The 12,708-nt window shown below is 39.2% G+C and overlaps 1 protein-coding gene across 1 annotated transcript; it reads right to left on the bottom strand.

Annotated features, from left to right (window-relative positions):
- Positions 1 to 231: 231 nt before the first annotated feature.
- Positions 232 to 11,118, bottom strand: slc13a1 (solute carrier family 13 member 1). Its single transcript, XM_059334882.1, is given in 14 exon segments — positions 232 to 375; positions 527 to 658; positions 1,678 to 1,732; positions 4,246 to 4,320; positions 4,322 to 4,336; positions 5,373 to 5,489; positions 7,419 to 7,584; positions 7,666 to 7,682; positions 9,193 to 9,211; positions 9,214 to 9,328; positions 10,021 to 10,082; positions 10,085 to 10,136; positions 11,034 to 11,073; positions 11,075 to 11,118. Coding segments are annotated over 14 exon segments (1,053 nt in total).
- Between the last annotated feature and the right edge of the window lie 1,590 nt (positions 11,119 to 12,708).

Below are 12,708 nucleotides of genomic sequence, written 5' to 3'. Positions count from 1 at the left end.
TTTAGTTGAAAGCGGTAGGTGGGTTTGTACCGACTATATGTGAGTTGTTACAGCAGCATTTTTTATATTTTCCTTTTATCAACCCATTTTTCTAATTTTTCACCTCATCCAGGTGAAAAAAACATTTTCATGATATTTCACTTTTTCAGAATAACAACATCCCCACTCAGGAAAAAAATGTGTATAAAAATAGGTGGATGAAAACACACCAATTCAGGTCCATGACCATCATCATGGTGATGTGGAGCTGAACCCGGGGAGGACCGGGGCCCAGTCAGGGTATGTATCCAGGGAGAATAATGGAACTCCCCATGTGGCCACGGCCAAAAGAGCAGTAAGGACGCCAATCACATTGACGTCAAGCCCCACCTTCACCTGCAGCAGCAACCAGACATAAAAGTTATGGTTTGATGTGCAGAATTACATTTTATGCTGAGTGTTCACTTTGTGAAGTAGAATATTATATGTATTTTTGTTAACAAACCTGTTTGTTTGTTTGTTTGTTTGTTTGTACCACAGGTCTTACCATGTCCAGGACGTGGATGTATCTGTAGGCGAACATGATGGCGTTGGGCGGGTTGGACACAGGAAGCAGGAAGGAGAAGGATGTGCACAGGGTGGCGGGGATCAGGACATACAGCGGGTTGAGTTGGATAGCCTCAACCTGGAGAAAAAAAAAACTTTGCAAAGTTAAGCTTGATACATTTTGGAATGTCTGTTTAATGTTATTTGTCTTTCTTTTTCCTTTATTCTTACTTCTATGTATAAATTATAATAACATAACACATTTTTTTATAACGTTTACTTTTTACTCCATTTAAGACAATAAAAAGTTGTTGCAAAAAACAAAATCAACAATGACGGTGATTGTTTATATATATATATATAGATATATATATATAGCTGACAGCTGATAATAATTTACTGTTTTTCAACAACTGGTATGATAAGCTCATGGTCAAAAATGTACTTTTTGATCTATCTGTTAATGGCTGGTACAATGAAAAATATGTCTAATAGTTATAATAATACATTTATTTAAGTACATCTGCTTAACATATACTGACAGCTTTAGTTACTTTGGTTGAATGTTTGTGATAATGATAATGTGTTGAGAAAGTTCTCCTACTTCTTCAGCGAAATAAACTCTTGGAAAAACCCTCTTGGATAAGTGTGAAAATGCATCTTCACCAAGCTGAAAACAGCTGTATTTCTGACACTGTAACAAGTTTAAGGTGACATTTTAGAAAAATCTCGGTTCTCAAAATACAGCAACACTATAACAAAACCTGTAAAACAAGGTTTGTTCAATTCGTTGATGATACTGACAATACCTTTACTTAATTAAGTTTTTGAATGCAGGACTTGTACTTGTAGTGGAGAAAGTTCACAGTGTGGTATATTAGTACTTTTACTTAAGAAAAAGATCTATATACTTCCTTCACCACTGCCTATTTGTTGAGGACAGTACTGGAAAATACTGTCAATCTCTCCTCACCCCCCTATCTGTTTAGTAGCACTACTGGGTATATTCACCTTTAACCATACTTTCAATGTGGTAATCTACTCTGACAATTTGCCATCTTTGCATCTTTTTTATTAAAGTGTGAAATTCCTCTGTGGCACATGGCCAATATGTGTAGATATGTCTGCTGCTGCCAACCATGTGGACACAACTTCTGCAAAACCTGCATCACTTAACAATGGGATAAAAATGTCCAGTGTCAGTTTCCTAACTGCCAAGAGGATTCATGATCAGACCAGAGATGCAGGTCAATATTCTGATCTCTGAAATGTCTGTTAAGTTAAAAAATCTAATTAAACAGAAAGCCAGAAGCAGCAGCAGCTCAGAGCAACACATTTCTTGTGATGTCTGCAATGAAACCAAACTGAAGGCCCTAAAGTCCTGCCTGGTGTGTCTGCTGTGTGTCTGCATGCTCTGCACTCTTTTAGACCACAAGACACAATGTTGTTCCTTTGAAAGAAGGATATGAAGGAAAGAAGGCGGAGCTGGAGGATAATCCAGAAAATCGAGCTGAAGATTGAGTAGATCAAACACTCAGTGGAGCTCAGTAAGAAAGGTGCAGACAGAGAGACAGCAGATGGTGTTCAGGTCTTCACCGCTCTGAAGGAGTCTGTTGAGAGAAGCCAGGCCGAGCTAATCGACACGATCAAACAGAAGCAGAGAAAGACAGAGAAACAGGCTGAAGGCTTCATCAAAGAGCTGGAACATGAAATCTCTGAGGTGAAGAAGAGAAGCACTGAGGTGGAGCAGCTCTCACTGTCTGAAGACCACCTCCACTTCCTCCAAAGCTTCACCTGGCTGAACGCTGCTCCACCCACCAAAGACTGGACAGAAGTCAGAATCGTCAACCGTCAAATGAGGAGACTGTGGTGAGAGCTGTGAATCAGCTGGAGCAGGAGCTCAGTAACCAGATGAAGAAGATATTTGAGGTCGACCTAAAGAAGGACTAGCAGTCTGCCCAAATATTTTTACATCATCAGTCGATTTTAAGTCACTAGTGCAGTGCCCGCAGGAAGCATGTATTCATTAGCCTGCTAATCGTAACATAGCACATTACTACCTGAAGTGCAAAACACACCAGCAATTCACACAACACGCCAGCAATTCACACAACACACCAGCATTTCACACAACGCGCCAGCATTTCACCACAACACACCAGCAATTCATCAAACCGGAAAGGGTAGGCACATATTGGACATTGATCCTCCTCCTGATTGGTTCCTGCCGTCATTCACTTCTCCATAGTAAAACCTGTCGCCCATGTAGTGCGCCCGTATTGTGATATTTATGATAAATTCATTGAGCCGGTCCAGAGCGAGCTGACATGAAGGATAAACACTTTACTGTCATTCTTTTTCACTTTGCAGTATAAAACTCTTACCTGCAGAGAGGAGATGAAGTGTTAACTTTACATGGACACTCCAAATGGTATAATAAAATTGCATCGCGTCGAAAATGTATTTGTTGTGTCGGCGAAATTCATAATAAAATGCGCTTACTTACTGTACAGTAAACATCAAAGGGCATTTTATTCTGATATTCCACAGTGACACGTTCTGTGAGTTTGTGAGTGAGAAGATACCCACGGTCCTCCGGTGTTTGACTGGAATTATTGATTGGAAACAGATTCTTTTTTAATGTAATGTAATATTTACTGGGCTACACGGTGGTGTAGTGGTTAGCACTCTTGCCTCACAGCAAGAGGGTCGCCAGTTCAGCGGCTCCTGCTCAGTGTGTACCCCGCTTCTCCCCCAACGTCAGCTGGGATCGGCTCCAGCCCCCCGCGGCCCCGAGTCCGGATAAGCGGAGAGGCATAATGAATGAATGAATATACAAGGGCATTGTATTGTGAATTTCGCCGACACAACAAATACATTTTCGGCGCAATGCAATTTGATTATATCACGTGGAGTGTCCATGTAAAGTTAACACTTCATCTCCTCTCTGCAGGTAAGAGTTTTATACTGCAAAGTGAAAAAGAATGACAGTAAAGTGTTTATCCTTCATGTCAGCTCGCTCTGGACCGGCTCAATGAATTTACCATAAATATCACAATACGGACGCACAACATGGCCGACAGGTTTTACTATGGAGAAGTGAATGACGGCAGGAACCAATCAGGAGGAGGATCAGTGTCCAATAGGTACCTACCCTTTCCGGTTTGATGAATTGCTGGTGTGTTGTGGTGAAATGCTGGCGCGTTTTGGTGAAATGCTGGCGCGTTGTGGCGAATTGCTGGCGTGTTGTGTGAATTGCTGGTGTGTTGTGTGAATTGCTGGCGTGTTGTGGCGAATTGCTGGCGTGTTGTGTGAATTGCTGGTGTGTTGTGTGAATTGCTGGCGTGTTGTGGCGAATTGCTGGCGTGTTGTGTGAATTGCTGGTGTGTTTTGCACTTCAGGGCAACCGTACATTACGCAGTATGCTGCACTAAAAGTACATTAACATGAACCCAATTAGCTGATATACTATATTGTTATACACTACAACGTCTGCAACTCCATAAAGCACTTACTTTTCATAAGGTACCACACCATCCAGCACACATTGAACATTGATATTCACTGGAAACTATTAGAATATTATTTGAAAATCAAACCTTGTAGCACACTTTAAAACTCTGAAAGATAGGTAGGCTAAATATACTGAGAAGAATGAATGAAAGAATGAAAGAATGAATGATGAATAATGAAATGATGAATGAATGAATGAATGAACACCTCATTGGTCCCAGCGCCCTGTACTCTTCTTCTATCCCTTTTCTTGCCACTGCATTATTCTCAGGCTATTTGCATCCACAGGAACCTGAAGCTGTGTTTGTGTGTGTGTGTGTGTGTGTGTCCAGTGCACACAGACAGATTATAATATTATATTATCAACTGGCGGCAGACAAATGCTCACAGTGGACGCAGTGATTGACTGTGATTGGGTAAAAGCACACTGAGGACACAGGGAAGCGACGGGCTAATGAGGCGATTACTGAGCTTGAGCGAAGGTCAGCGGCGCTCACAATTAACCTGTCTGACACCATCACACTGCTAACACTAACATTAACATTACACTCAGGCCTCAGCCTCAGGTTGTGTTCAAATGAAAGCAGGTAATCATGGGATGATACCAAACACTTATTTATTGATTCATACATTCAGTGTCTTTAAATGTTGCACGGTTAACTGTTTGTTCTTTAAAGCTGAACTAATATTTAAATTTAATTCTGCTCCTAGTTTGTGTTTTAATTTGGTTAAAACTGTACCAGCTGTCATAATGAATCAATGGACAGCAGGTCTAAAGGGAAAACACAACACCTTGTGGTTAAAATACAAAGAAATGTAAATTGAATGTGAATGTAAAGATGGTAAAGAACCAGACAGCAGTGGTGGAAAAGTATTTAGCATCAAAATGCACTTAAAGTATCAAAAGTAAAAGTACTCGGTATGCAGAATGGACCCACTCAGATTGTTTTATATATTCCAAATATATTATTAGATTATCTGTATTTATGCATTTATAGAAGCAGTGTTTTAAATTTGTAAAGATAGGGCTCATTGTAACTACTATAATACTTCTGAATTAAAAAAAAGCAAAGTCATTTTAAATTTATCATTTTTATGAGAATCTCGACCTGAAAAGTAACTAAAGCTGGCAGCTAAATGTCGTGGAGTAAAAAAGTACAACATTTGCCTCTAAAATCTAGTGAAGTAGAAGTATTTTGCTATATAAATGGAAAAACTCAAGTAAAAGTAAAGTACAGTACTTGTGTAAATGTATTTAGTTGCATGCATACGAGTTGTAAAAAACACACACACACAGGAGACAGTTAGAGGAACAGATGGTGTGTAACACTCACTCTGAGCCAAGGAAGAGCCAGTGCAGCCATATCCATGTCAGCAGCATGATAACACTGATGGGTCGACACAACAGGAGCCACTTCCCAAAGTTAATGCAGTTGCAGTTTGGGTAAATCCTGAATTTAAAGAGAACTAGTGCAGTGCCCGTAGGAAGTATGTATTCATATAGTGGGAGATTAAGTAGATTTTTCAATTATGGCCCAATGAGGTTGTGTGTGAAAGTGGGATGTACAATGAGGTGTAATACTCTTGCGTAGTGTTAATATACAAAGTGTATATTGGGTAATACATGGATGTACATTGAGATATAAAGAGACACAGAAATAGTTATTCTAAGAAAAAGAAAGTTAATCATTCAACATGGTTAGACATATATACAGACACAGATATAGGAGGGAATAAGTTTACATGCAGCACAAACACATGGATGTGAATCATGTGAGTAAGGCTCATAAGGTGTGTTGTAGAATGTGTAGATTGATTGATAACTATTGTGTTTCATATATTGTGGCTATGCAGACCACGACAACGTCTGCAACTCCATAAAAGGCTAAATAGACTTCCAGATGAGATGAGTCAGGGTGTAAATCCAGAGTGAATTGTGTTACTGACCAGGTGTAGGCTATCACACAATGGGGCGGAGCTCCCCTAAAAGGCGTCCGATCAGAAACAGTGCAATGCCGCAACACGTCCTACGTAAATAATGATATTTTGAAAAATGAATTGTCATGTGTCATGAGCAAGACACATATGAAATCTGAGGTCAGCCTGAAGAACGGTCAGAGACACACACACACACACACACACACACACACACACACACACACACATTCTTGTACTTCTATCTTTGTGAGGGCCCTCATTGGAATAGTGAATTCACTTCCAAGGTTATAATACATTTGAATTTTTCATCAGTTTTAGTTTTAATTTTGTTGTTTTTTTTAAATGCTTTAGTTTTAGTTTAGTTTTTATTAGTTTTAGTTTTTTGTAATGGGGTATTTGTTGGGTGGGAGATTAAAAGAGGTCACAGCAAATTTTGCCTTTATTTCCTTTGCCTTATCCATCTTCATTATGTATGAAAAAAGTTGACAAAGACCAAAATGAAGGACATTTTCACTATCATTTTAGTTAGTTTTGTAACCACACAACACAGTTTCAGTTAATTATCATTATGATGTAAACTTAACCCTTAAAACAAAGTCTGAAATCTCAAAAAAGCCTTTAGAGAAGTGAGGACTGGCCGAAATGTCCTCACTTTGCAAAAATGTCCTCACTCTGTTGGTTAAAGACGTGTTCTGGTCCTCACTATGTAGGAAGTACAAGAACACTCACATACACACACACACACACACACACACACACACACACACACACACACACACACACACACACTTCTTGCGTTATAGATATATGTTTGAGGTGAATTAAATTGTTTTTTTTAATGCACACACAATCCTTTGGGTTTTTGCTCTTTATTTGCCCAGCAGCCTAAATTAATCAAACATTCTCCACAGTGGACATGTAAATTGCAATTTTATATTGAGCAAAAAAACAACCCTGACACAGTGTAGCTGCAACATTAAACTTAATATCAAAGCCACTTAAGGTGCTTGCAGTAGGCAGGGCTGGTCTCAACTAATGCCAACATTAATTTCCATGTATTTCTTTTCACTCACAGAATCAGATAAGAGAAATCAAGTCATTAAGTCTTGAATTTATTGGCAAACTATTCCGTACATCCAAGCCTTCTGTTTCCATCCAAAACAGCAATTCCCTGAGCTTCTCTCTGATAGGAATTCACATTAAAATATCTAGTTTCTAACTACTGCTGGCCCAATAAACATTCACATGTTCATTTACATGTCTGACCAGAACAGTGGACATGCACAGAAGCTCAGATATCATAGAAACATAGTACATTAGATTTATTACAGCCTACTGATATCCAATACTGTAAACACAATGCACGGCAAGCAAGCTGTAAAGATATACAGATATACAGAAATACAAGCACATCCCATCAGCATGTGTGGTGCAGCACGAACGGGTTGAGGTACTCAGAGAAGATGAGGTCAGGGGAGGTGCCAGGCAGCGTGGCGATGCCTCCCATGTTGGAGGAGTAGGCGACGCCGATGCACATGGCTTTACACAGCATCAGGTCCCGTTTAGTCCTGCTGGGAGCTGCAGGCTGAGGCACACATTTCTTCCATTCTGTCAGTAGTAAAGTTAGCGGTATGAGATTAAAAGCAGTAGCAGTATAAGAAACACAAGCAGCAGTAGCAGCAGAGGTACCTGAGGCTCTGAAAGGACTGGTGTCAGACCAGTCATTTGGAAATGAATGTGGTGAAAACCAAAGAACTAGTTGTACAAACTAAACCAAGGGGTGTAAGTAACATGGCCCCTTTTGTACTTAGCTACCAGCTTGTTGAAGTTGTGGAGCATTTTAAGTACCTGGGCATGATTTTAGATCAAACTCTAAGTTTTCATGAAAATTCTGTGTATTTTTAAGAGAGTCAACCAGCGACTGTTTTTAATCAGGAAGCTGAGAAGCTTTGGTGTAAGCCAACACATTCTTGGGATAGATAGATAGATAGATAGATAGATAGATAGATAGATAGATAGATAGATAGATAGATAGATAGATAGATAGATAGATAGATAGATAGATAGATAGATAGATAGATAGATAGATAGATAGATAGATAGATAGATAGATAGATAGATAGATAGATAGATAGATAGATAGATAGATAGACAGACTTTATTTATCCCAAGCTGGGAAATGACAGTGTAGCAGCAGCATTACACACAGAGACAATAACAACACAATTAAATAATTAAATAAAAAGAACAACCTAGGCATACTTCAAGCAATAAAATATAAAAATACAATAAAATACAATAAAATGTAATGTAAAAATAAAAATAAAGTGTCTAAAGAAGGAGTATGTATTAAGGAGTAGAATTCCAGTGCAGAATAAATATGAATATGCAGTATAAAAATGTTGGTGCTATGAAACAAATAAGGTGCAATGAACAGTGTGCATAAAAAACACATAAAGTTCATAACGACAGTATGTAATGAACCAGGCTATTTGTTATTGTACAGTGTGATGGCATGTGGCAGGAAAGATTTTTTGTATCTGTCCCTTTGACAGCGGAGCTGGAGCAGCCTGTGAGAGAAGGTGCTCCGCTGTCTTTCTACTGTGTGATGGAGAGGGTGCTGATCATTGTCCATGATGGCCAGCAGTTTGTTCAGATGGCTTACAAGGGACTGGTTGAAAGTATTCTACAGTTTGATATAACTACCTGGTTTGGTGAAGGAGAAGAACAAGCTTTTCATAATCGTTAAGACTGCAGGGAAGGTGGTTGGTGAGCCACAAAGAGACCTCAACAACGTCTTTAACAGTGGTATACTCAGGAAGGCTAAACAGATATTTGTAGATCCTGCACATCCACTGAACTCTGAGATTGAGTTGCTCCCGTCTGGCCGTCGACTCACAACCCCGATGGCGAGCCGGAACACATATAAGAGGTCTTTTATTCCCTGTGCCATACAGGGCCAAATGATGAAGACCTCAGGATTTAAATGTGTTCATTTGCACAATTGTTTGTTGCTGTATGTTTTACTGGTGTATAGTGTATTGCTAGGGTATTTATTTATTACTTATGTGTATTTATATTTATTCAGAGATTGTATGTTTTTATGTGTTTATGTGCGTCTATCTATCTATCATCTCCACTTTGCTCTGCAACCCCCAGAGAGCACCAGGTCGACTGCATCTAGTTTCTCCTCTCTGTAAAGTGTTTGGTGCTCACCATGCAGGGTTGACTCCACCATGGTGACCAGCCTCAGGGCTGTTCTCTGTTGGAGTCCCCACTTCTCAGTGGAGGTGGTGAGGCAGATGACACCCACCAGCAAGAGGAGAAAGTCTTTAAAGTTCTCCTTTTCTACCTGGAGGAGCAACACAAGGAGAGAAATAAGAGACTCATACTGTACACAGAGAGATAATAAAGGCAGAACAACAGTTTCAATTTTAACCCAGTTATTAATGTAAATGTGTGGCTTACATTTACTTGTTGCCCAATAACTGAACTTTAGAAAATAAAATGCAATGAAGAAGAACTTGATGGCAATGAGAAAACAAAGCATACTCTGATTATTATTCAATCACTACTGTCAACAAACTTACTAAGATTGATTAACTACTCAATATTTTTAGTATATGGACTAATTCTATAGTATCATGTAAATAATGTGTTTCTCTCATTAGGATTAGAGTTCACTGATGTTTAAAGGCTACTTTTCTAAGATCTCTAACTTTTTATGAACAGTTAGTCCTACTCAGGTACATGCGTGCAGATGGTACTAGGCCCCTGTCCCTAGTGCCATCTGCACGCATGTACCTGAGTGTCCCCCCAGGTTCATAGCGATTCCGATCTATCTTAGTAACAGAAAATGATGATGAAAATATTAGTTTTCTTATCAGTTTTCATAAGTTTACAATTACAATCTCATAGATTTCTGTTTTGTTGTCTTCGTTGGCTATATGCAGTTTTTCAGGTTTTTTGAATCTCACCGTAACTTTTAGTTATTTAGTTTTAAAAGATTATTTTAATAAATCATGAGAAGGGATTTAGACTCACATCCAAGAACTTCATGATGCCAAATATGGGGAAAAAGAGGGCGGGGAGCAGACAGAGGAATCACCTGTCACCCAGTATGTCTCCATCAGCAGCAACACAAAGGCACATTCTGCTTCCTACAAGGACAAAAGACACAAACTGCTGCATTTATTTGTCATGAAGGAGTGTTAAAAATATATATATTTTCAGTGGACAGTACAGTGGATATATTCAAGTTTGTTTGTTGAATAAAAAGCCACCTGCTGCGGTTGGAAGCACTGAGCTAAAACTGCAGAGTAAATATGCTGTTAAAGAAAAACTAGGAGCAAGAAAAAAAGCTCAGCAGAGCTGCAGAGTTAGAGACTTTTCTGTGAGCGATACCTTTTATAATATCCATGCTGATTCAATTCATAATTCAATGGTGCAACTGACAAAACAAAATCACTCAATCCTTTAGCAGTGGTGGAAAGAACATTCGCTATTACAATTTTGAGGTATGTGTACTTTACTTGAGTATTTTCTACATATACTTTGACTTCGATGTAACTTTATACTTTGACAGCTTTAGTTACTTTTCAGGTTGAGATTTAACATGAAAAAATACAATCAATTTCAAATGATAAAGCATGTTTATAAATGAAATCTCATAGCTGTATATGAAGTAGTTAAAATTAGCTTCATTTGGACAAGTAAAATGTAAATGCACCAAAAATACTTATCTAATAATATATTAGGAATATATAAAACAATCTGAGTGGGTCCATTCTGCATAACGAGTACTTTTACTTTTGAAACTTTTTGATGCTGATACTTTTGTACTTTTACTTGAGTTCATTTTGAATGCAGGGCTTTAACTGTAGTGGAATCATTTCACAGTGTGGTATAAGTACTTTTATTTAAGTAAAGGATCTGAATACTTCTTCCACCTCTGTCTGCCTTTAGTTACTTTAACTTATAAACTTCAGAGTAGTTGTTTAATTCTTTACAATGCCCTTTGCACTCGCCTGCTTGCCAGCATGTAAAAGGAAACTCACCTTCGTCCCGAGGACGAGAAGAAGGGGAAGCAGCAGCAGCAACAGTGTGATAGTTCCACAATCCTCTTCTCAACCATCTTAACATTCTCTTCTTCCTGTCTCCTCTTTTCTCCTCTGTGGCTTCCTGTTATAATCCTAAAAGACTTTGATAATGTTATTGAGCGGGCATGGACACTGTGTCAGGTCGGCCTGACTCTTGAAGCTGCAACTTGTCTGGTGTGTTAATATCTGAAGTTCCTTGAGCATGATACTTGACCTGCTTGCTAATTGTCTCTGTACCAACCAGACTTTAATTTATGGCACTTTAAAGCACTCGCTCTTTTCAGTGGTGGACAAAGTATTCAGATCCTTTACTTCAGTAAAAGTACTAATACCACACTGTGAAATGTCTCAAGTAAAATTCTTGCATTCAAAATTTACTGTAGTAAAAGTATAAAAAGTATCAAAATATCTGTCTTCTCATCTGACTCTTGTACTCTTTGCTTTAATGTCAGTCTTGTATATTTCAGTGGGTTTGGATTAGTTAAATCTGCATACATCATTTAGTTACAGCAGAAATATTCAGACACTAAGGCCGCGTTCAGACTGCAGGCGAATCTGATTCAAATTAGATTCCTACTCAAATCAGATTTTTAGGGCTGACTGTCCACACTGTTTTTAGCAAGTGTCCAAATCGGATATGGCTCTGTTCAGACTGGGCGGCGTTAGAGCGTCTGATGTCATATAATTGCGACAGAGACAAGACAACAACAACAAACATGATGAACGGAGCCATCTCCCAACAGAGTAATGAGGCATTTTGTTTCGTCCTCTGTCCATGGACTGCTGTTTTCGACGTCTTCCACTGACTGCTCCATTGTTGACATCTAGCTCCACAACCCCATGCGGTCAGGGGACGGACTGGCGCACTGGGTCTGGCGCAGAGTGACGTCATGGACAGTCAAAACCGATCTGAGTGTTTGGAGCGGTTCAGACTGAGACACGTGTCCAAATGTGATCTGAAACTACCTCCCGAAGGTGGTTTCGATCTGTTCAGCAAAAATCGGATTTCATGTGATTTGTGACTGTTCAGACTTCAAAAGAGCCATCCAGTTCCAATCTGGATGGGCTAAAAATCGGATTTTGGTTGGCAGTCTGAACAAGGCCTAAATGACTGCGATAAAACAAGCAGCCAGTGAGGAAACACAATGTATGTTAATTATCTGTCACATAATAAATCTGTGTGTGTGTGTGTGTGTGTCTACGGTATATCTCTCTGACCGTTAGTCAGACTGACCTCAGATTTCGTATGTGGCTTGCACATGGCACGAAAGATTTTTGAATTCATTTTTCAAAACATCATTATTTACGTAGAACGTGTTGCGGCATTGCACTGTTTCTGATCGGACGCCTTTTAGGGGAGCTCCGCCCCATTGTGTGATAGGCCTACACCTGGTCAGTAACAAAATTCACTCTGGATTTACACCCTGACTCATCTCATCTGGAAGTCCATCTTTAGGAGTTTTAAAGTGCGCTACAAGGTTTGATTTTCCAATAATATTCTAATAGTTTCCAGTGAATATCAATGTTCAATGTGTATGTGCTGGATGGTGTGGTACCTTATGAAAAGTAAGTGTTTTATGGAGTTGCAGACATTGTAGTGGTCTGCATGTAATGTTGAATGCATACTTCCTAC

This window comes from Centropristis striata, chromosome 6 (genome assembly GCF_030273125.1).
Source record: "Centropristis striata isolate RG_2023a ecotype Rhode Island chromosome 6, C.striata_1.0, whole genome shotgun sequence".
NCBI classification, from domain to species: Eukaryota; Metazoa; Chordata; class Actinopteri; order Perciformes; family Serranidae; genus Centropristis; species Centropristis striata.
This window is presented reverse-complemented; position numbering and strand designations above follow the sequence as displayed.